At 41.6% G+C, this 25,676-nt stretch overlaps 1 protein-coding gene across 1 annotated transcript in view; it reads right to left on the reverse strand.

The window, feature by feature from the left end:
* The window catches only part of Pou6f2 (POU class 6 homeobox 2), a 472,454-nt gene that overhangs the window by 31,379 nt on the left and 415,399 nt on the right, over positions 1 to 25,676 (reverse strand). Inside the window, exon 6 of the mRNA XM_038334628.1 lies at positions 15,394 to 15,534. Within this exon, the coding sequence (XP_038190556.1) occupies positions 15,394 to 15,534 (141 nt within the window). The remainder of the gene's footprint in view (positions 1 to 15,393; positions 15,535 to 25,676) is intronic.

Here is a 25,676-nt window from a genome sequence, read left to right on the forward strand (position 1 = left end):
AGTGAAGTTTAGCATTAAGTCAAACCTAGTAGAAGCAAGTATAAAGGTAAGAGGCATGAGGATGGTGGGCCGATCAGCTTAGAAGCAAGAGGAAATTAAAATATGTCAACCTGGAAAGGTTAAATTCCATCCAGTCAAAGACTTATGGTAACTTGGAGGGGGGATGGGATCATTCCGAGATGGGGTCTCAGTTTGTACAGGCTGGCCTTGTGCTTGATATTTAGCCCAGGCTTACCTTGAGCCTGATCCTCCTGCCTTAATGTCCTGAGTACTGGTACTAAAAGTGTGCCATCGTGCCTGATGATGCATGGGTTTTGTTAGGGGCTGAGGATGAGGGCTGATATGGACCCGTTTCAGGTATGAATACAGTAGTGTGGGCAGAACACTCTCAAGCGGTGAAAGACTACAGACCAGATCAACTGTTAAGATGCTAGTGGAGTCATCCAAGTATAAAGCAAAATGCCTCAATGAATCCTTAGCACAGAGGATGCTTGATTCATTGGCTTTCACTTCAAATCACAAAGCACAGCCTACTTCATGTCTAGCTTGCAACATTAGAAATTTTTGAGTGAAGTTATTGCCCCATCAATCCCACAGCAAATAGCTCAGGCATCGTTTGCAATGATCGTCTGTGTCGTTGCCCTGACTCTCCACCTGTAATGATTCATCTCTGATGAATGCTTTAACCAGGCTGAGGCCCATACTGGTATTATAATGATAATTTGTGACTTGAAAGAGTTCCTGTTTCTCTAACAGGGACCTTACATGGCTGTTGCTGTTCACGTCTGCCTGACTCTTTCCTCGGATGGGTTAAGAGCTTTAGTCACAACTGAGGAATAGAGTTTATAAATAAGAACAACTAAACAAAAACCATTCAAATGAATCGTGTTCATTGGCTTACATATCTAAAAGACTTCTGTTTCCATCATAATTTGAGTGGTTTACATGCAGTCGGGACTATCATTATCTCAGAGGCAAACAATGTCATCATGAAGGTTGTTTTGGGACTGTGGCAGAACTAGGAGTTAAAGGCCATGTAGCTTCTTGGGCTGTTATTTCAACACCGCCCTGCACCTCAGCCTAACAGGAATTCACAGGGATGCATGAAGTCTGAATTAGGAGGGGGATGAGTGAGTGCATTCACTGTCAACACGCAGATGACATCAGCTGCAGTCTTAGGCTGATGTCACAGAGGCCCAGGCACCCAGACAAGTCATTTGATGGGCCACGTGTTGTCACAGTCTCTGATATGCAGTTACGCTCTGCCAAAGGAGTGTGATGGCAGATGTCACCCTGACAAGTAATTTTGTTGCCATACTTTAAAAACGAAAGCCTGTCAATGCTGTTTTCGGTGACTTCCTCGGGTCTCTCTGTGCATTAGCAGAGACACCCTTTTCCATGTATTTGTGACACCCTAGCGGTGTTTGGTCAAGTGGCTTTTGTAAATAGTAGCATCGTTTGTCTACCCTTGAACAAGGAACTGTTGTGAGGAGCTGACGCTAATGGAAGCAGCCAATCACTTGGCCCATTCTTTTCCGTCTGACCACAGTGATCCTTTCCTAGCTCAAGCATTGTGTTCTCTTTTTCTAGATGATGGATTCATTCTAAGCTCGTTGTCATTTCAGGTTTAAAGCTAACTTTCTTGGAGTTGTTTTGGCATCTCTGATTAGGACATTTATTCTAAGGGAAAGGAAAATTGTACTGTTTTATACTAATATTTATTTTCCAAACTGTAATCTATTATTTCCTTGCATTTGGCTATGTCTAAGTGAACAAGAGCGCTGAAAGGGAAAAATCACAGCGAATCTGAGTCAGAGAATGGTAAGGCATGGAGGACGCAGATGGAGGGAAAGGCGTGAAAGGAACGGTCAGAGAAAGACACATGAACAGAGAATAGGGCCCTTTGTCAGGCTGTGGCTCTGGCCTCCTGGAACGCCAGAAGTTTCTGTATTCATAGGGTCCTGTGGACTGATTCGTATTGTCTGTTTTGACAGTGTGGTCAAAGGTGGCACTGCCAGGGCTCCGGATCTCAGGCCAATATTTTAGACCAACTTCAAAGATACATATTTTAATAAGAAGAAATTACGAGAAAGAATATTTGAATGTGTTTGTTCTACTGCTTCGCTTGTGGATGTTCTAGATACATTCCACTTGTAAACACCCTCCCTCACACTCGATGTCTTTTCCTGCCAGAGTTAAAACCCCATTGCATGTTAAAAGGTTTGGCGTCAATGTTAGGAACATAGACACACAGACAAAATCACGGGAGCCCGGGGATCTGTAAGCTGGCACTATCTGCAGCAGTGTGCTAAGAACAGTGGATGCTAGAGGTACAGCAGAACAGTAAAGACAATCTCCTCTCCTCAGAACAGCTTAGCTCCATTAAAGGGTAGTTCTCTTAGTAGGTGAAAGACCGATGTGGTGGAAGCAACTCCCTCCTGACTGGCAGAGCTCGTGAATGGCTTTGCCTCTGTGTCTTAGTCTGCTCCTCTGTAAAATGGGAAAAACTACTTCCTAATATCTTTACAAGTCCAAAATGAAACGAGGCATGCAAAGCATTCAGCATGGCTTTGTCTAGCAGCCGGGGGCTCACCAACTGCTCGCTCTGAACTTTTGTTTCTGTTCTCGTGTGGCAGCTCCTGTACATTTTTACTAGGTTGCAAACATCACTTTCAGCATCTTTATTTTGAGACTGGCCGTGAACTTGCAATCCTTCTGCCCCAGTTTCCCAAATGTGGTGATTACAGATGTGTGCCACCACATGCCTTTGAGTTATTTTAATATCATAATCTCACCATGAAAAAAGTTCACCATTAAAAACAGTAGCCTACCACAAAGCATAATGAAAGGTTTCCTGTCTTAGGGAGGGAGGCATTATAACGATGTGTTTCAAAAGGCTTGACTGCATGCTGAATCCATGGAAGAGGCCTATGCAAAGCTGTCAGGCAGTTCCAGAGCACAGAACTCCACGATGCAATTAGACACTGAGAACTCTGAAGTTCTGTTTGTTTTCCTCACTCCCAGGGTGACCTGGGAGTTTTCTCCTTACCTCAAGGTTAAAGTACTTGAGTGAGCTTTCTCTCTTCAAATTTATGTACTATAGCTTCTACAGATTTTGAAATAAGAGGAGACAGAGACAAAGAAAGAGAATGGCTGGAAGGGGAGAGAGAGTGTGCGTACTCCGTGTCATTGTCGGGAGGTGCCCATCCACAGCTGGAGGGGGCCAAGATGACCACTTCTCTAGATTCAATTGCATGGGTCTGAGTCCCTTCCCACTTTGTGCTAGAGCACCCCTTGTGGCATGAGCAGTGTGGTTTTTAGTTAAAAATTTTAAATGCATCATAAAATTTGCATTTACATATATATATATATATATATATATATATATATATCTGTAATTGTGAGATTTACTGTTTTTCCTTTATTTGAGGTCTACAATCAAAGGCTAGGAAATATTGATAGAAAAAAAATCAATCCATTATCTAATCAAATGATCAAATGAAACTTACACCAAGGATGTTACATTCAAGTCAGAAACAAGGAATCACAAGCTTCTACGCTCTATTCTTAGGACAGATGGTGGACAGCAGTCTCAGATGACTGCCATCAGTACAAGCCTTAGAACCGTATCAGATGTCTATCCGCCCTGCACTGAAGCAGACTGATGAAGTCTGGGTTTTTAGAGGGTTCATGGTTGTCCCCATGGTCCTGGGTTTACTAGCACAGTTTTTACTCGGCTCGAAAGTGGGACAATGAAGGCAAGAGACAAGGGAGATGATTTTGCAAGGTTGTCAGAGTTTGGCGGGGGGGGGGCATCTCTGTAGTGCTTCTGCACAGCTCCCAGACAGGTCACAATGTAACTTATTCAACGTGGTGGTATTTGGAGGTTATTTCTTCAGGAAGGATATAGGTCAAGATGGCAGGCTCCATACGAATAGATCCACTGCCCTTATAAAAGGGACTCCCATTTCTTATCTTATTTCTTACTGGGATTTTTAAAAAGTCCATTTTAGTCCACAGTTACTTATTACAAGGGAAAAAGTAAAACCTTCTGAAAGCAAATGAATTCCCTTAAGCTGAATAGCCTGGGATTTAACTTCTAACTCCATACATTATTTTTCTTTGATTATTTATTTGAATAAATAAATTTAGTTATATTGGGGAATAAGGAAATACGTATAAAACTGAGCTAACACTTCCGTGTCTGCTTCTCTTCAGTGATGCTAACATTTCCTTTACACTAGTCTACTAGATAGTAGAACTGTCTGTGAACCAGATATTGGTAAATTCTAAATGATAACCAGAGTGTTTTTCTTCATTGATTCTGCTTTTAGGTGGTTTACAAACTAAACTAAGAGTTGTTTTCTTTTTCTCCTATCCTGTAGAGTTGCAACATAGTTCCTGTTTGCCTTTCAAAAAACATCACAACTGGGGTGAAGCCCTCACTTTGCAGAAGGACCAACTTCCTCTGCCTTTACCTGGCTTTCCCCAAGACTTAAGTCCTAATACCAGCCAAAAAATAACCACCACGAACAAAAAATTAGAATTAGGGAAAGCATTTCTGTTTCTATTAGTTGCTGCCAGATTAAGTGACTAAATCTGATTGAAGCTATTTATTGCTTGGAGGAACACCTTGACTCATAGCCAGGAACCATCCTCTAACAAAGCCTTCCATCTAAGAACTTCCTATTTTATATTTCATCTAAAAAAGGAGAAAGAAATAACTATAGCAACAATTAAAACAAAAAATACCCTTCCCCCCAAAAAACCCCCCACAAAACACAATCAATCAACCAACCAAATAGAAACAAGTTGAGAACCAATGATAATAAGCTCCAATATTCCTAATTTACCCTTTATTGAAATAGGCCCTGTTTGGTGGGAACAGGTGAAGAGACTGCTTGGCAATTGCTCAAGAAAGTGCTATGCATATTTAGTACCTCCTGGTTCTGTGTTTAGACCCAGGAAGTGCACCGGGCTGTAAAGTTGAATTTAAATGAGGATAAACAACAAAACAAACCTCCAAGGAAAAGGAAGGGTGGGGAGCGAAGCCCCTGGAAGGGCTGTTAGTGATGCACCTGTCTGTCACTGCCCAGGCCCACAAGCCCAGGATGATGCATGGGATTTTTTTTCTGAAGAAAATGTCCATTGTTGTGGCAAAATTAAATGCATTTTGATACTTGCACGCTATGCTTATCTATCTGTTCAATCGGAAAAAAAGTTGTTCTCATCATTCTAACACTTATTACTTTTTCAATTTCCTGTTGGTAATGTTTTCTTAATGTTCTTTAGGGTGAGACCACAGAATCTCTCATTTCTCACAACAAAGACTGAGACTCATTAGAATTATGCTGATGAGTTTTTCTCATAAAATTGCGAACTCATTGTCATAGGTGGCCAATCTCCAGCCAGATCCCTCATTATCAGGCAGTTTTTGAGAAATATCAACTCCAATGGTGGCTTCTCAGAGCTTTCTTATTTCTATTTCAAATGTTTCTCAAACACACACACACACACACACACACACACACACACACACACAGAATTTGCTCTAGTCCTTCGTGACTCTTCTAGATTCTTTATCATGGGAACAGGTGTTAAATTTACAAACCATTTCCTTCTATGCAGTGGCCATGTGACATTGTGGTCTCAAAATCAAAATGAGTTTTCTGAGTCCTGGGTGACACAGTGCATCTCACTTTTGTGTTCATTTAGTAATTTTTGCATCATGTTGTAAATATGTGCATCCCTTCTCTCAAAGATGCCACCTATTATACTAAAAAGCCGAAATGGTTATTTTCTAGCCAAATGATACTGAAAAGATTCTTCTGGTTCAACATCTTCCATTTCTAAGTTGCAGTTTCTCAAGTTCCTTATAAATTGAAAGCAGACTTTATTTAGTACATATATCACTTCTCTTGGCTTCTGGTTGTTTAGTAAGGCTGCCTAAAAAATGACTTTAAGATACAACAAAGAAAGGGAAGAGAGTTGTTTTTTCTTTTTTTTCTTTTTCCTTATTCTAGGGCATTAGAGGAAAACAAGAGTACTTAAAGGAACTGATGGTTGATAACCCTCTATGGCCTTGCCTTTTGGTTAAACTGAGTACTCTTGTTAGGAAGAAAGGCCAGTGCTGCTGTGTCCAGAAGCTGTTTGGTGTTGGTTGGAAGTGGGGATGGGGGCAGACTAGACATAACCTAGCCGGGGCTGCTGCTAATCTTGAGAAAATAGGATTTCCCACTTGCTGATCATGTGGGTAGCAGACTCCATATTGCCATGCTGGTCTTCCCTGTGTGTTGGAGGGGGCATGACAGATGTGGTCAGAGGAAAAGTATGCGGCAGAGCGTGCTTGAGACTCACATGACTCACGAGACTCAGCGTGGGTGGCCCTAGTGTTTAACAACCTTTATTGTGTTCACACTTTATGCTAGTTGTAATTTTTTTAGAAGATGCTAAAGAAAGGTAAGTAACTGGAAGCAGTCATTTTCACATGACAGAGGGAGATGGGGTGGCCTTTAGAAACATTCTCACATAACACTTTGATATATTCAATGGGTATTACCTTGGATCAGCTGACCAAAGGGAATTAAGCAGATTAAGTATACAGACACTGGGTTTTGGGATGTCTCCTATACAGCAGGCACAGTGTTAGACATGTCAGAAAGCTTATGCTGAGAGCAGCTCTGCTCAAAGACAATCTGGGCTCTGAAGCAGCCAGATTTGGGTTTCTGTCGAGGCGCTTTCATTCACTGTGTGGCTCTGGGAGGCTGGAAAACATTCCTCAGCCTCCAGTCCACTCATCAGCTGGGAACTGGGATAACAGTGAAGAACACAGTGAGCATGGAATGAAATCCTGAATTTGTGTCAAATGCTTACTGAAGAGCATCTCAGCATACCCAGAATACCATCGGGGCCATGGACTTCATTACTATATCATATATGCTGTGTGCCAGGTACTGTTCTTGGCTCTTGGGGTGCATTAAGAAGAAAGCAAGAAGCTCGAATTGTTCTCAGAACATGCGCTGGAGAGCATTTTCTTAGACCAGACAAAACTGGGCTTGGTTCCTGTCATTTCTCACAGGGTGACCTGGGAAGCTCCCCTTCTCTACAGACTGCATCATACAGTGTTGGGAAAAGATGAAGTGGTTGTGACATGTTGAGGGCTAAGGACCAGCTGGCACTACTGCTCTATCAATGGCAGCCACTCACTAATTTCATTATTGCTGCAAACTGTGGTCTTCCTAACATCATTGCAGAGAAGAGAAACCTGGCCAAGGGAATGAGATACCTCGCCTGGCCTTCAGGGTATGTTGGGATGGAGTGAGAGCTTAGGTCCCTACCTGTCTTATTGGAGAAACTTGGTTTTTAACACTGGATGCCCTTCCATGTGAGGATACAGGCTTTCACAGCCCAGACATTTATTTCAGTGGAACTCAGTTACTGTCACTACCCACTGAAAGGTGTCTGACCTAGGAAGTACGCCATGTTTTCTTCTTGTGTATCTGTGCATTGTTTGATTAATGTTAGTTACTTATAAACTGTACCCACAAGCCCTAACTGTACAGCAGCACTCTGGCCACCCCAGCCTACGACATCTTATCAGGGGTTACATTTACTATTATTCATCCAAGGTGGCAAGAGCTAGATGATAGAAGTGGAAATTTGGAGCTAATGCATTGAATTTAATGGGGTTACATAGAGTCTTAGTTTTCCGTGGGTTTGAACTTGAAACTGGCCTCGTTTCTTGCTCTGAGTTATGACTTTTCCTTTCTCCTGTGCCTCTGTTCTATTCGTTTCTTTCTTACTGGCCTTGTAAGTTGATGACATCTGACATCTTTATGAGTACTAACCAACTCATGGGCCAACAAGAACACAGGATGCATTTCTGGCATATAGAATATTTATTTCAAAGGTGGCTATATCTCACATGTGAGTTTAATGTTCTACCCTGAATTGTGATGTCTTAATGATAATGATGGCTTGCAGATAGGGCTAGTGATATTCTAGGAAAACTGCCTCAAAGTTCTGTGTTCATTTTCTTTTTCTGCTCCCACTCCAATTCAAATCAAGCTTATTTTTTATTTATTTATTTATTATATGGAAAAACTAGGAATAAATAGCTTCTGTTCTTATTTCTTATTTCTTATTTTTCTAAAACCCAAATATTAAAGGCAGTTAATAGTCTAGTATATAGTTGTCCCAATACCAGGCTAGGTCAAGGCTGCTTACCATATAATAACAGTTCTTCAATTCCAATACTAAACTTCAGTTCTAACTTAAAAAAAATTACAAATGAGCCCATGATTATTCCTTAGAGACAGACAGCACTGACCTACTAGGGTGCATTAACTAAAATGGAAGTCTGCTGAACAGGGAACAACTCCTTTTTATTTATTTATGTTTAATGTTAAACAGGGTAGCCCTGATCGTCTCCTTGGAGCTGTAAATAGCATCCTCCAACTTATTAGCTTTTGAGAGTTACCTATTTGGGAAGCTCCAGGAACTAACTGGCCTCAGAAGACTGTACAAGTCTTCATTCAGAAGTCTACTGGAGAGACCATTTCCCTTATTCTGTGAAGACAGAGACTAAGGGCTGAAGAATTAAAACAACAACAACAACAACAACAACAACAACAACAACAGCTGCAATGGGCAGAACTAAAAGAGAAATAGAGGGTGCGACCTCGTGCTTTATGTAGCAGAGACAGGTCCTCTTGGACTAGTTCTTCAGGGTGAATTCTGTAAAGGTTTTTACTGCTCACCGCCCTTGTTACATGAGGTGAGTTCTGCTAGGGATGGAGGCTAAAAAGAAAGTCTCCAGAGGGGCCTTTTAAAGTTCTTTTTTCGTTGATGGGCCTCTGGGGCTGATGAGTCTTCCATATTAGATGTGGAGGGGGTGAGAGGGCCGAATGAAGTTGGCTGGTGCCCGAGTAGTGCCTTAGATGGGCAGAACTGGGACCAAACTTGTCCCAACTCTGAGTCTCAGAGTCTTGCAACAGAGCCACCTGTAGCCACACTTCCCTTAAAAACCCAGCACCCATGGGGTCACTGCCCACCAGGGTTAAAGCCAAGACTTTCAGCAGAGTTCTGGAAAGCGAGGATTCAGACACCACCAGGACTCCATTGGATGGCCCTATGGTATACCGCCGACCTGTCTTTGCAGGTTATAAAGTCCAAAGAAAGTTAGCCTGGGGACAGGCAAGCATTAATTTGCCAATCATTTGCGTGTTATGGGTGCCTGGAAATTCTTGAAACAGTTTGAGACCCCCTGTTTTTACAAATGGGCTAACAGGCCTCATGGGGTAGAACAGAAGTCAGAGCAAAGCTCTGGAGGCAGAGCAGCGTCTCCTCGCCTGAGGGATTTCTACTTTCAGAAAGCATTTTCAAAACATGCCTAGGATTAAGCGAGACTTGCTGGAAGCAGCGTTTTTCTAAATCATGTACATTTTATTAAGTGTTGGTTGGGGAATTAAGGGTTAAGAAAGTTCAGTTCTGCAGCCTGGCTGCCTGACTCCACTGGCATCTATGAACCTTACAGGTCATTGCAGCTCGGACCAGGAGAGAGGTGGTCAGCACCAGGCTGGGGCACCGCTACTCTGATGCTGGAATTCTCATTTGCCGAGCATTTTGAGGGGCTATAAGGCGAGCACTTAGGGAAACAGTGCTGAAATGAGCCAATAAAGCTCTTAACTGGGCTCCAAGGGCAGATTTGCTACGTTGGTAGAAGGATTGGGGTGGCTGATTGTTATTTTATCTTTATCACCGAAAAAAAAGCCAGGGTGGAACTCTTAGAATGCTACCCATCCTGGGAAAATACATTTTCTGGCCTCCAGAGGAATGAAAAAAGTTTCACTAAAAATGATAGCTGAAATACAGTTCATTTAATGGGATTTAATTATTATACCTTAAGACTTCCCCCATGACATGTGCAAATGGGAAAATACAGTTTTTATCAGAACTATACTACTTTTGAGGAAACACAGAAGCACCAACTCTGAATTTTTAACAAAACATCTTTGATCCTTCTTTATATGAAATGTCTAAATATATTCTACTATTTTTCTATTTTTTAAAAAATAGTATTTTAAGCATTTTGTTTTCTAAAATTAATATTTTGTAGTAAAAACATAAAATTTTAGAGAAAAGTCACAATTTTCTGCCAGTGGCCACCCTTGGGAACAAGGAGAGGGTATGCTTTTTGTCTGGACTGTCTTTTTTTTTTTATAAATAGGAAACTGAGGCTGGTATGGAAATGCAAATGTGTGGTGTTGTCTTGGGAAAGTTATTTTTATATACATTTTATGTGCTTCACTATAAGATATAGAATAAAGGACGCTATGTGGAGCTCCCCAGATTCTCTACGCAGGCTTGCCTGGGTCTCGTGGGCTCCTAGCTGTATTCACAACCAGAGCCACACACTGTTTCCTCCTTTTCTGCAGGGTTGGAAAACTGCTTAATAGATAGTGAGATTATGGCTTTGTAAGTGCATTAAACAGACCTAATGAGACCCCTGGAGAGACTCAATAGATAACTATCAAATTAATTATCTCTCAATCTTGTGGTTGATATTAGCATTTATTATAACTTCATCTCAGGTCATCCTACAGTGAGCTTATCTTAAGGAGTCTCATCTTTCTATTTAAATTGTGGACTGATAGTCATTTCAGTGACCTATATAGCGTCAGTTGCTGGGTTTTGATCTTAAAAGGAATAGCTGTAATTTATTAAATGCCTATTTTCTCATTTGCTGTGGGAGAAGAGACCCCCCAAAATTATATAACTTATATGAAGCTACTCTGTTAATATATAGGAATGTTTGTGTTTCAACGAGGACTTGGGTTTTTTATTCACGACTGCCCTGGAGATGTTCCTTGGTTCGTGATCATAATTCGGAGGACCTTTCACGGAGAGTGGTCCTTCAGTTCCCTCTTTGGAGAGCTCAACTGTGGGGAGACTTCCTGCTGGTGTCTAAAGTGCGCTTTCAGAGGTATCCTCGCCTCCCCCACCTGCCATGGGGCTTGAAATGAGGCTGAGGGTTACCCTTCATGCCTCAAACTATAGCCTTCCACTCATGGTCATTGTAGCCCACATCAGCACAGTGATTCCTGTTTTATCATGCCAGCTTTGTCTCTGTCCTTTAGTCGTATAAAAGCTTGTGTGTTTCTGAATAACCTGTGTGGGTCTGTGTCTTTACCTTTCCTGTTCTTTTTAAAAATCGATGGGGAAAAGGTCATAAAGTGTGGTGACAGACACCTGTCATCTAAGCACTTGGGAGACTGGGGCAGAGGTAACCCTGTTTTTTTTTTTTTTTTTTTTTTTTTTTTTTTTTTAATGTAACTTTGTTTAGGCACTTTTGTGTTTTATATGCTTGGCTCTTTAAAGTACAAAGGTGGGTAAAAGCTGCCTACGCGGTGGCAGAGGATTTGATTTCATCAGCAAACAGTCACGAGCTTCAACTAAAATGTAAAATGCTTTCCTTAACCCCAGGATGAAATAAAATCTCATTTGTTTTTACTTTTCTGTAATAATGCCAATAAGGAGATATTGCCAAGGACGCAAGGGGAGCAGTTGTGTAGCTGAACAAATGGATGGTAAATCTACTTGCCAATTCCTCAAACACTATTAGGGGCAAGCACGGGTACATGCACTCTCCACCCTCTGGCGCACTGTTTGGAGAAAGGTTGAGATGCCCTAAGATGACTTAGCATCCAACTGCTGAGACTCACACGTTCTCAAAACCTTCATCTACGTGCCAAAGGAAAATCTTCATTTTGATTCACGTTCATCTTGATTAGCATTTATAGACTGGTAGCTCTAAGATATAACATGTGACTGACCCCATTCTAAGCATTTAATCCAGTGAAATGATGTCAGTATTCCCCCGCTTTTCAGAAGAGAAATCATGGCACAAAGAGAATAAAGAGGCCAACCAAAGGTCTCTTGGCTGGTGAATGGCAGCCTGGCTGCAGATCCCTTTCTGTTTGTCTCTACACCATACTACTGTCTCTTGCTGCATATCCAAACAACACCATGAACCAGGATGTTGATGTTGATGATGATGATGATGATGATGTGGCATTGTTTATTGAATCTTAGTTGTGTTCGTAAACTCTTAGGTGATATTTTTAAGACACAATCTCATTCAATCTTCATAACCTATGGATTTAGATTGTGTGTATGTGGTGTGTGTGTGTGTGTGTGTGTGTGTGTGTGTGTGTGTGTGTGTGTGAGTAAAAAACCAATGGTCAACCTTGGGTGTCATTCTTCAGGAGCTGTCTACTTGCTTTTCAAGACAAGCTATCTCACTGGGACCTAGGGAGTCACCGATTAGGCTAGGCTGACTAGCAAGCAAGCCAGGGATCCTCAGGTCTCCACCTCTCCTATGCTGGGATTACAAAGCTGTGCTGTCGTGCCCGGATTGAGTGTGAATCCTGCAGAGCAGACTCAGGTCCTCATGCCTGCATGGTCAGCACTTTACTGATGAGCCATCTTTCTAGTCCAGGATTCACTCAGATTTTATTGTGGAGTTAGGAAAACTGACGCTTGAAGGGCTCAAGGAATTTGTTCAGAATGTATCTGGAATTAAATCCCTCATCCTATTATTTATTCTTTCTCCTTTTGCACAAGTCTCTGATCCAGGAAGAAAAGAGAGCGCTAATGTTCTCAACAGTAATGCAGCCAGTGTCAAGAACTGTTACCAGGGGACACTGACTACCTTTTTGCCTTTCCGTGTCTGTTAAATTGTTAAATCTAGTTACTACTGTCTGTCCTTTCAATTACCAGTTATGAGAGGGTAAAGTAAGAAAAGTAAATAAATGAAGGAAAAATTTCTCTATTTGTTATGACTAGAGTCTGGGGAGAGCAGAATGGCAGAAAAACTCATTCATTCTTCAACACATCCAGATATGCCTTCTATACCCTTACTGGGATTTAGTTTCTGGAAAACACAGATGCCATGGCAGGCAAATAAAATAACAAGACCCAGGTATTGAGATTTCTTCTTCTTGTGACCCAAAGGCCAAGAGTCTGAAGGAGATTCAGGCATAGAACAGAGACTGGTTCAGCAGCCATGACTGTGGCCTGCAGCAGATGTCTCCAAGGTTAAGAGGAGGCTTGAGTAAGCTAAGCCTTTGTCTGAAGCTCAGAAAACCAGATAGAACTGGTACTTAAACCATCCTGAGTTGGCCTGAAGGCTCATTTAGGTGTCTTAAAATCCTGTTTTTTTGTTTAAAGGATGCAGAAAGAATCTTAGGGAGTAAGGACAGGGATAGACATTTGGATAACAGTGCCTCTGCATCATGGTTTCTGTGTGGAACGAACCTTCCTTCAAACTATCAATCAGCCCTGCTTCTCAAACATAGGTTTACATATAAATGCCATTATTCTCATATAAATTTCCAAATATAATAGTCAATGTCAAGAACTCCAATAACAATGTTTCTAAATATTCAAGGAGGTTTTCCTTCACATCTGTCTGGGAAAGCTCTACGGAGACTGTAAGAAATTAAAACTAAACTTTATGTAGCAATCCTAGGTGGCAGGGTATGCTAAGCAAGGCAACTTGTACCAACATGGTTCCACATCTTCGTCTCTTTTGTGTCACGTTAACATAGGACAAAGAAACACAAGTCTCAAATGACGTTTGTCCCCTTTTATGGTAGTAGATGTTTCCCTTAGGAGATACGTTCACCGTAAATACAAACAAACCATCCTTATACAACTTGTAAAATAATAATAAAGAAGACTAAAATCAACTCTGGTTCAGTGTCTACACCACCCTGTGAGTATTCATGTTGGGATTCTGGGGGGCTGAGAGAGAGATTCTAGAGGCTAGAGTGACAGAGGTGGCTAACAAGCCACCAAAGCATTTGAAAAGTAAGACACAGTGGTCCCTTTCAACAAAGCATTTCTCCATGTGGGGCACAGTCTACTTCACCTGCATGTGAAACAAAAAAATTATAAGGAAATACCTATCTGCAGATAGAGTTGGTTTTGATTGTCAGCTCCTAAAATTTACATCTTGATGTTGCTTTATTTCTGGGCATAGCTCTAGGAAGCTGCTTCCAGCATGGGCCTGGAGTACATATTAAAACCAACTTTTCCTCCACCCCAATACCCACACCCCTCCAGAAATCTTAATATGCTTTTGAGAGTTTCAATTTAAAGCTGGCTGCATAAAATGATTCTTTGATGAAAAGGAATTGGAGCAAAGGTTAAAGCAGACACTGAAAGGTTACTGTAGAGGGCATAGTGTTCATACAACCCTCCTTTAATATGTGTGGTGTGCACGTGTGATAAGATGATTCATTACATGGGACCTCTCTTTGACAAGCTCCATCGTTCAGCCCTCTGGACTCTGATGGGACAATCCTACACCCGCCCAGGAAATATAACAAGGTCAGCTTTTTCTTCCCTTGGCCTGTAGATAGAGATGGTTTAGCTTATAATGCATCTTTGCTTATGCTTTAAATAAAATTAAAAAAAAGAGTTTAAGGTAGTGGGATTCCTGGTTTTTCAGAGCAACTGTAGCAGGGAGCTATGTAAACACACTGCCTAGTAAAGAAACATTGTTCTCTCTGTAATCATCTTGGCCACCCCGAAAACTGATGTCATTAAGGACAGAGGTTGGACTCTGGCTTTCCATTGGAGGGCACCGTGACATCATCAGCTTCGATTCTGCTCTGCTGTTTTCTGTAACCTTCAGGGTTACTGATCACTGAAGCTCTATCATTTGTCACCTCAGTGAACATGACATGGACTTACTGGAGAGTGGGTGCTCTCCTGTGATATGGGGGAGGGTTTGGACGTCCTGACAGGTTAGAGATAATCAACAGGCATGCAAGGGACATCCTGAGCCCCTGAAAATCAGTGAGAGTGCTAGGGACTGACTGGCAGCTGGCATCTAATGCCCCTTTCCTTTGGTGACTTGAATAGGACTTTGCACTGATTCTCCACACATGCATATCTTAGATTTACCGAGGTTAGTTTAGACAAATCAGAGTAACCAGCAACCCATTACATCAGAGTTGTTAAAAATGGAAAATAAAAGAAAGCAAAGCAAGGTTTTCTTTCCAAAATTCAATTTTTGATTGTTTATTTCCAAGAAAGTTCCAAAAACGAGAAAGGAATTCTTTAACTCAGGTCATAACACCAGTCATCTCACAAAACCAAACCAAAATAAAACCTTGACATTTTAGGGGGGAGAAAGAAAAGTCTTGCTTCTGAAATATAGAAACACTTCCCAACCCCTCTCCTGTTCTTGACATTGCTAGTAAACATTATTTATTTGCCTCAAATAGATGCAGCTACATATCACTGTCATGCAAAAGAAATCCATTTCCTTTCTGAGTTCAGTCTGCCATAAAAATTCACTCTTTGCTCCCATCTCCCACTCACCTGTCCTTGTGCATTAGTAACTAGTTGACCTGTGACCCCCTGAAGGCTGGAGAGGGCATTGCCAAAGGCCTGTGAGCTTGCTATGGAGCCCATGGCTGCTGCAGCAGCGGCGGCCTGACTTGCTAGAGGATTATTAACCAGCTGCAAAGAAAGAAAAGATCAGGGTGAAAACCACCACGAGGCAGGGTAACCACATAGCGACACAACACTCCCTCCAGCTTGCGCATGCAAAGAGCCCCGAACCCACTGCAGGGTCCCAGTAAGCGATTCCTTGACTGACTTCGGGGCCAGGGACAAAGTGGGGGCTGGACTTTGTCCACCAGTGCTGGCTACTTGGTGGAGCCTCAACTGAGGTGCACCCTAGGAGGGATTTAACCTGAATCTGGGGAGATCACTAATGAAAGTTCAAAGGAAATGTCAGCCTTCCTTGACATTATCACGACAGTGAAGCAGGATGGGCAGAGGAAACTCATGTCCACGGGATTTGGGTATGGATTTATCAGCTCCATGATGGAATCAGTTTCTTCAGGGTCTTTTGGGTAAGGCAGGTTTCTCACCTCAGCTCCCTTTTTGAGGTTAGAAGCAACGAAAATCAGTGAAAGCCCAGCTTCTGTGACCTCACAGAGCTGGGACGCTTGGTCTTGTGTTGAGGAGATATTCAAAGTCACTGGTGAATGGTCAGGCTGACATTTGCTTCTAGCTTTACCTAGTGTGTGGCCTCTTCCCTGGGACAAAGGTTTAGCAGGAAGGAATAAACAGAAGTGGGAGACAGACTAGCACAGGGAGGAGGTTATGGCTGCCAAATTCTGTTTTTCCATGGAGACCAATTCAATATTCTTTATCCTGCCAATTTTCCACACCACAGGTTTTCAGGCCTTCTGACCATGAGGCAGAAGGGTGGCATGAGCTAAAATCTGCATTTAGGTTAATGACTAGATATAAATTCAAGAAACATTTAAACTATTTTCACAGTATTGGTTTTGATACATGAATTTCATTTGTATTTATTCTAGGGTGTTATTTTTTTTTCCTCCGTATAGTTTCTCTCAAGTACAACAATTGTGTATAATAATGCATTTTCCATCACCGGCTTCCACATCCATGCAACTCCTGCATTTTAGCAGAGACCTGCCAAGGCTAGGGCCTGGTGGAAAAGGATTAAAGCCATACTTAGTTCAGATCTTGGCTCTTCTAGAGTTCCTATTTTATTATTGTTATTTTTAAACTTTCTACTTTTTAAATGATCTTTATTCTTCTTCCCCCTCTCTTTTCCCCTTTTCTTCTTTTCATCTCAAAAAAAAAATATTCTGTGCTTTAATTATTTTGGAAATTTGTCCAGAGTTTTACATTATTTTTTGAGGAAGAAAATAAAAATCAGAGAAAATGAAAAAAAATAATAACTTCTTGTTAATGTATATCCTTTTCAGGTTTTTTTATTTACTTAGAACTAAATCTCATTGACCTAGCACATTGTTTTAGAAAGAAAAATCCATTTTAAACTCATTGCTTTATGTCTTTTGCTTTTATCTTTCTCCTAAGGGGAAAAAAAAAACTATGATTTTTTTTTTAAGGAAAAAAAATTCCTTCTTTGGCCTATAGAGAAACCCTGTCCTATCCCAGATTAACACCATGGGATTTTACATTCAGGGTAGCCTTGATCTTGGAATGTTGAGTATGTCTATAGAGTGACGGTGACTATGGCTATGGAATGGGCAGTGTTAAGAGAAATGCTCTTTGTTGTAGTCAGAATGCCCACAACAGATGCTCCATATTGTCTTCCTGGAGACCTGTGCCTCTAGCACCCAGCACAGACAGCACACACTGGCGTTTCGTTCTGAGTTCCTTTGAGAAGGCTCTGCTTGCATTGTTTCTATGCATGAAGCTGAAATGGTAATGAAATTCCTGGAATCATAGAAAGAACTTCTTAACCCCCAAAGAATGATTAATTTATGTAAAGTTTGTTCTTAATTTTGAAAAGACAATTTTGTCTATGATTATGGGTTAAATTTTTCAGTTTGTACATAGAAAATGCCTTCTTTAGAAGATAAGCAGTTATTCCTATTTAACCAAGAGTACACAGTTTTTGCAGTTGTCAAGCACTTATTTGATATTTTCTAGGAAAGATATCATCTGGGAAACAATGGACTGACCATCCAGGTGGAGCGCAGTAATGGAGATTGAGAACTCCCTGCATCTCAGACACCGGTGAACTGTTCACCATCGTCCTTTGTGTTTGCTGCCAAATCTGAAACTTCACAGAGAACTCACTTTGAATAATAAAGCCAATAAATTACTTTAAAAGAACTGCCGAGTCTTTGTGCTTAAGGGTTAGAAATGGGGAACGGGTGTTTGAGAAGTTTGCTTAAGCACCATGAAGGTGTGTTTGGTTTACTGACATTTATTTCCTCTGTGCCCTGGTCTTATGATTTCCCTGTCTTAATGACATTTCTATGTGTCTCTGCATGTGAACACACACAGGTGTGGGTGCCTGCAAGCATTGTCTTTCCATCTGAAAGGGGAAAATGCCAACGTAGATGAATACACACACACACACACACACACACACACACAGACACACACATATATATATAGCTCCGTTTTGCAGAACCAACCCAGGGTTTTATATATTCTATACAAGAACTTTCCTATTGAGCTGTATGCCACTATCCCCAAATGACTTTCTTCATTTCTGTCCAGCTAGCTCCCTGCTTTGTGTCTGTGAATGGCATCTGGTTCTGGGGAGATGTCTGCCTGGCCATGCTCTAGAGCTAAACTACCGACACCCAACGTGGCCCTTGTGGTACAAGTCAGTGTGAGAGTGGCTTAGACGGTGTTGGTGGTCTATACAGTTTCACAAGTACTTCTTGGCTCTTCTGTCTGTGACTTCCTGGGCAGTGATGCACTGCCATTAAGATAAGTGGCAGGGGATGGAGAATGGCCATCACCTCCGGCCATGTCATCCTGTGTTGTTGACAGTCATGTCACATTAGCAGTGTTCCTATCACTATTTCTTCCTGGCTGGAGACTCAGGGTAGATTCGGACAGCTGTGAGCTCATGCACGATAAATGCACATAATGAGCGAAGTGATGTTCCAGGGCCACTTGGGCACTTTGAGGTGGCGGCCAAGTTTATGCCTTCATAGCTTTCACTGCCAATGAACCTACTAGGAAAAGGCAGCCTGGGAGAAGTCCGACTGTATTACATGGTGTATTTTCGACAGATCAGTTCAGGACATGCTGGTTTGGGTGTGCTGTTGTTATAAATACAGGAAGGCTCAGAGGAAGGATTTGCCGTGAATTCGCGTTTTCCCGTGACATCCTGAGCACATCAAGTCGTGGCTTTTGAGATCCACAGCTTGTCTAATAATCCACTCACTGAAACACCCATTCTCTAAGACCTTTCCCCTTTTAGGGTTTTACAAAATAAATTAACAAAATAATTCAGATGTGGTTGTGCACCACTGAAATCGGGAACCGAACCTCACCGTTCCCCTGTCCAGGCAGGAGAGAGTCAGGCTGCAAAACCAGGTGGTCTCAGTAGATGTAAGAAATCCAAACCTTGTTTTTTATTCTGGATAAAATAGGTGGGGAAATGAGAGCACTGATACGAGTGTGCTGAGAATCAGACGAGAGCGCGCAGGCGAGAGCTCTGGCTACGCACCCGTAGCTCACGCTGACAACTCTCCCACTTCAGTGCACGTTTTACTTTAGGGTTTTCTGGCTTCGTTTGTTTGTTTGTTTTTGTTTTCAGCAGGGTCTTCCTCAGTAACCCAGAATGGCCTCCAATGTTCTGTGTGTCTAAGGATCACCTTGGACTCCTGATTTCCCTTGTCTCCACCTACAGTTATTTATTTCTGTGTTCACAAATCATTATGGTGCTGATCTCAGGAGAACAAATGCGTATTTTCAGGTTTATAGGCATTGTGTACCTCTTTGTTGTTTATGGACATTAGATTATGTTGGAAAAATTAACGAAGTCTTCCAGAGAGCAGCCTTCAGAGTCACCGTGGATGCCATCTACAGGTGTCATCATCACGGATGTCATCACAGCACAGAGCAATGCTTTCTCTGTTTTCCTGCATCTTGGTAAAAGACTCGTGTTTCTTTTTTTTTTTTTTTTTTTGGTTTTTCGAGACAGGGTTTCTCTGCAGTTTTTTTAGAGCCTGTCCTGGAACTAGCTCTTGTAGACCAGGCTGGCCTCGAACTCACAGAGATCCGCCTGCCTCTGCCTCCCGAGTGCTGGGATTAAAGGCGTGCGCCACCACCGCCCGGCAAGACTCGTGTTTCTTAAAGTTGAATATAAGCAGTGACAACATTTTTAAAGAAATCGCTGGTTAAATTACAACAGTAAAACTCATTTGCATAACTAGGACAGCACAAAGATGCAGCTTGGCTGTGACATGGTGTCTGAATTTTTGCCTATGTCCCAAGAGGGCTCTCTGGAGTCGTAGGCTCAGAGCCATCCTGGTGCATACGTGCCCATGGTCCAGGGTTCTATCATTCCCCTTAGGAGCCATGTGGATTTCACAGAGTGTGGGTTTAGGAACAGTTCCTTTTGCTCCTAACTTTTAGTTTAGAGTCTGGGTGTGTGATCCCATTTCATTTTAAATGAGGATGCTGAGAAGTGCATTTATCACAGCTGACTCCTCATTTAACGTCCAAATGACTCTTGCTGAGTGTTTAGAAACAGCCAGGAAAATATTGCAGTTTTTAGTTCATCTACATAATTAAGACTTTGGTTTTCCTTTTACTTAGATGTGGGAAAGAAGCATATCTCTTGTGGTTTTGGGACTCTTTAATCAAATCAGTACTTCTGTTCCTCAACCCTTAAGGGGGTGAGGGGATTCCAGTAGACACGCATTGGATGTCTATTCCAATGAGCTACTTCCCCTGTGTTTTATGCAGCAAGGCTTTCACCTGATCTATGATTATTGCTGTGTGAGACCCCTAGAGCAGTTGGAAACCATTTTCGAGTGTTTTCATACTGAGCTGATCCTTCGCTCTCTCACTTCCTGCTGTATTGTGGAGAGGGTTCTGTGTTAAATGCTGTCTATTCAGTTCAACATCTGTCAAACAAACAAAGGTCTTCAGTGATCTTTTGGATGAGGTGTTCTGAAGCGCTTTACTAACCTAAAATACTTGGTTTGTTGTCATAAAATCACACCGGTTTCTTCATAATTCTGAAGCTAATCTTAACAGTCAATTGTCAAGCATTGCAGCTTACTATTTTCTAATACCTAGTCATATTGCCTAACTGGAATTTTAAGCAGATAATGTAATGTGTGTGTTGATTCCCTAGCCACAGGTCAGGGAGAAGAGAAGTCTGATCCTGCGGAGTTCTGGAGTGTGAATGGGGCCTCAGGCATGGGGCCTGGTACCCAATATGAGAAAGCTGGGGCTTCATCTTTCACACCTGCCAGGCATCACGTTAGAGCATCCTGTGAGCAGCTGAGGGCTGGAAACCCCCAGGTGTGGTTGACCCTTGGCTCAAGAGGTAAAATGAATTCTGTAGCCTAAGCGAGCCCTTGGAACGTGATAGTTGTCGAAGCAGAGGGCTGGGAACGGCTCCTGAAAACTTGGAATTCCAATCAATCTCAGAGATTTTGTGACTTGATAACAAACACACAGTTGGTCCTCACCCTCTTTAGTTATCACGGAGGTTTTGAATCCTTGGCACTTCTGAGTGTTATAAGGACAAAGAGCAGCCGTATATGCTTATAAGCCCCCTCTGTACCTCACCTGAGCTTATGCTTATGAGTTGGTTCTGGAGGTCGGAGGCTGGTTGTCAGGAGAGCCATCGGGATATGCTATCAGAGGCTTAGAAGTCTCCGCTCACTCCTGCCCTCCAGGGACTGAAGAGGGCCTGAGAGGGTACTTGCTGATTTCAAAGCTTTAGTTGTACATACACTAGATTTTGGAGGGTTCATAGGCTGAAAGGGAGGTGACTGTGCCTCAGACCACCTAGAAACAGAAGCTCTTGCACTCAGGACTCTCTGGCTCTCGCCTGTGCATCCTTTTATCTAGTTCAGCCGTTCTCAACCTTCCTAATGCTGTGAGCCTTTAAATATAATTCCTTGTACTGTGGTGATCCTGACTGTAAAATTGTTTTGCTGCTATTCCATAACTGCAATTTTGCTGCTGTTATGAATCATAAAGTAAATATCTAATATGCAGGATAGCTGATATGAGACCCCGAAGGTGACACAACCCACAAGTTGAGAACCACTGATGTAGTTAAACTGTTCATTTGCATCCTTTCTAATATTCATAAGCAGTAAACCTGTTTCCCTTGCTCTGTGAGTTATAATACCAAATTATTGTACAGGAAGTGGGACTGGTAGGAATCTGAGTTGTAGTCAAAGGAAACAGAAGCCGGGATACTCTGAGGATGCAATACTTAAAGCTGACATATGTAATATGCATGCATGTTAGGTGTGTGTGTGTGTGTGTGTATGTGTGTGTGTGTGTGTATGTGTGTGTGTGTGTGTGTGAGAGAGGTTATGCATTTTACTTGTGAGGCCTGCACTAACTTCAGATAATTAGCCTAAGAACTGAATTAAACAGTAGAAATTATTGTTGGTGTTCACAGGGGATTGGAGAATTGCTTGGTATAGGGAAAATAGCTAAATGCATTGCATGGCAGAAATATAAGCAAATCAACAGGTGTCCTTTTATATAGTAATGTGTATGCTACAGGTACAGATATCAATACAGCCTTTCACTTATTGATTTCTTCAGCCCATAAGCACTTAGTCAGTATTGAGCATGCTTAAGGCACTATATGGTAATGAATGACAGACTGACATGTTTCCTCTATCATGGGACTTATATTCAAACAGGTGAAGAAATTTGGTAGCAAAAGAAATGAAGAAAATAAAGCCATCCAGTAATTGATCTCCAATCTGGGAGGGTGGCAGTCTATACTTGAGAGCAGATGGAGTGGGTTCTAAGACATCTAAACAGTTGTGATCTGTGCACGTGGACCTGGGCAGAAATGTGACTGGCGATTAAAGGACTTTCCTAGCTTAAAAGGGAAGTGGTATAGTACCATGCCTGGGAGCCTGAATACTGGAACTAGATTCTCCTGCTCTAAGTTAGCTGTTCCTTCTGTTACTTAGTTTCTCCAACTTTAGTAAAAATGGGAATACATTATGGCTTTCTAAAATTGTAAGATACATGCCTCAAGGCTGAGGATGCAGTCCAGTGGTAGAGCATGTACTTGGCATGTATGAGGTCCTGGATTCAAATCTTAGCACCACGTACACGTAAAACCATGAAATAAAACAATAAAACTAGCCATTTATATGAACCAATTCTTGAAACATTCTGGAAGAGTTCCTGACATAGAGTAGTAAGCTCCCTGTAAGTCTTACTGTAATATTTGTGTCCATTTTGCCTCTTACAGGTTTACCAATGTTTTAGGATTGAGTACCTTCACACCATCGCAACATCCAAGGTAGCTGATTGGTCATTTTTCATATTCTAAACTATCCAACGGTTTTACACTTTGATACCTCTCCTTGCCATTCACACGTCGTTTCCCCTGAACACCCTCTTAGTACTTGATTATGGGTACTTGATTATAGTACCCATAGTGCACTTCTTTCTACTGGTAAAGAGTCTCACCAAACCATCATAAGGAAATGAAACAATCTCAGGATTTATTTCAAAATAATCCAGGATAGGAGGGTGATGGGGTATGGAAAGCAGGCCTTGGGCAGGAGCTGGTAGACACTGAGTAGCAAACTGACATGGATCACAGTTTACTCTCTTTTTTTCTAGCTTCTTATTGGCTAATTCTCTTATATGTAACTGTGTTTTCCCCACAATAACAATTCTTAAAGATCATCTTTGTGACATTTAATCTACAATGTTGAATTGACTGGATTTAGAATCACCATGGAAGTAGACTTCTGGGGGTTTCTGTGAGGATGTTTCCAGAAAGGTTTAATTGAGGAGGGAATTTTGAATGTCATTGGCATCATCCACCCATGGGCTAGAGTTCTCAACTGAATAAGAAGATCAAAGGAGACAGCTAGTTGAGTACCAGCTAGCATCTCCCTGTTACTTATTATTTATTTTTATGTTATGTGCATTAGTGTTTTGCCATGGCTGTAAGGTCCCCTGGAACTGGAATTACATATTGTTGTGGGCTGCCATGCGGGTGCTGGGACTTGAACCCAGGTCCTTTGGAAGACTTCTCAGTGTTCTTAACCACTGAGCTATATTTCTAGCCCCAACATCTCCCTGTTTCTTGACTGCAGACTCAACGTCTTATGCTCCTGCTGGCATTCCATCTCCACCGCAATGGACTGTACCCTCAAACCGTGAGCTAGACCCTAAATCCTGTCTTTCTTAAGTTTCTTGTGTTGAGCACATTTCCACGGCAATTAGAAAAATAATTATACACCTTTCTATTGTTTATCCCATCTACTCACTTCACAGCACTCATCAAAGGCCGTTTGTCTATTCTCTTTCACAGCTGTATCTTCAGTTTCTTTCACAATGAAAGGCACTCAGGAGGCCATTGGTAGATGTTTACTGAATTAGTATGCAAATGCATGAGAAAGCTATCTGCCTTAGATACAAGACCTTTGTGAGAAGTCAACCCTTCAATCTTTCAAAACAAAAATAGTAAATAGTTTTTGAAATAAATGTATCAGCATCTTTCCTTTTAAAAACACCTTCAACTCTCTCATTTCACATTTCATCGGTCAACCTAGGCTTTAGGTGTGGGGTGGAAGTTCAGAAACTTCTGAGTCTCTAGGTGTTAATTCATCAGGTGAATTAGGCTCAATAAATGCAGCTGTGTAGGCAGATAATCTGCAAGGCTACCATGGCCCTGAATGATCTTTTTGATCATAGTTGAGAATTAAATTTCCAGGATGGAAATCTAAGTAATGATGGCAGGTACAGATGAAGATGTAGCTTTTCTTTGGACTGCTAGGATGAAAATCCCCGTGGCATCTCTTAGACACTGGAAGCCTGGACATGGTGTGGAGGACTGGACAGGGCCTTAGTCACTTGGTTTGAGATTATAGTCATGTGCTTTATAATGATGTTTCAGATAATGATGAACTGTATATAGAATCACGGTCATATAAGACTACAATGGAACTGATGCATTTATATTGCTTAGTAATGTTGTAGTTGCCATATTGCCACAGTATAAGACATTACTAAATTTTGTGTTGATGTTAACAAACATACCAATCATAAGAAAGTATAGCATTTACATATAGCGTATAATACTGTATAATAAAAATAATTGACTGCGTTACTGATGAATGCATTTACCGTACTATGCTTTGTTTTGTGATCTAGAATGTACTCCTTTAATTATGCAGGAACTTAACTGTAAAACAGTATGCTGTATTATGTGTGCAGCAGTCTCTCCATTTCTGTTTATTGTTTCTCTTGATTACATCATACAGTACAGCAAGTAATTGAGCTACGCCGTCCAGTTGTACTCTGTAATATTTGCACCGTGGGTGGTGAAATGGCCCAGTAACACATTTCTGAACATGTATGTCTCCCAGTAAGCTACTCATGACTTTGACTGGGCACTGAAAGTTAAGGTGGTAGTAAATGTGGCCCTTTTTTTTTTTGTTTTGTTTTCTAAATCACTGGATTTGATAGACAGCATTGAGCTGTGATGGGGCTTTATGGAGTATCATGTCTCTTGGGTATACAAATAGTTTGTGGCTTTATAGTGGTCACTGAGTCAAAAGCGAGGCTCTGTACAGCTGACTTTACAAAAGCCTTGCATCGGTGAAGGTGGACAGAGGAGGCTCCACCAGAGTGACATGAGTATATTAGTGAGTGTTCTAGAATCACACTGGGGAGATAGTTAGGTGCTGCATGGGGTCTGAGTTCATGTTAGGAAGGACAATTGAGGAACTGCTCTGAAGACATTAGATGAAAAGAAGGAAATGAGTCTGACTGCCACGCTATAATCAGGTGGGAAGTTACTAGAAATGTCTCCAAAGGCATGTGCTTCTCCTTGACTTTTAAATTTACTGATAAAATAGTTAATCCCAGACTAGAGGCAAAAAACTAGCTTTTTCTTTAACATAACACACTGATTTGATTTTATAGTAGGAAGGCCATCATTATGAGAGCACACAAGTGCTATGTAGACAAATCGAGAGTCACTACAAACCTGCACATCTCATTTCCTTTCCTGTCCAGTCCTCTATCTAATAACCCCAAAATCCACCTCTTTATGGAGTTTCATGATATTTTCTTACATACAAAGGGCTGCTTTTAGCAATTGTCTGGTG

This window comes from Arvicola amphibius, chromosome 6 (genome assembly GCF_903992535.2).
Source record: "Arvicola amphibius chromosome 6, mArvAmp1.2, whole genome shotgun sequence".
Taxonomy (NCBI): Eukaryota; Metazoa; Chordata; class Mammalia; order Rodentia; family Cricetidae; genus Arvicola; species Arvicola amphibius.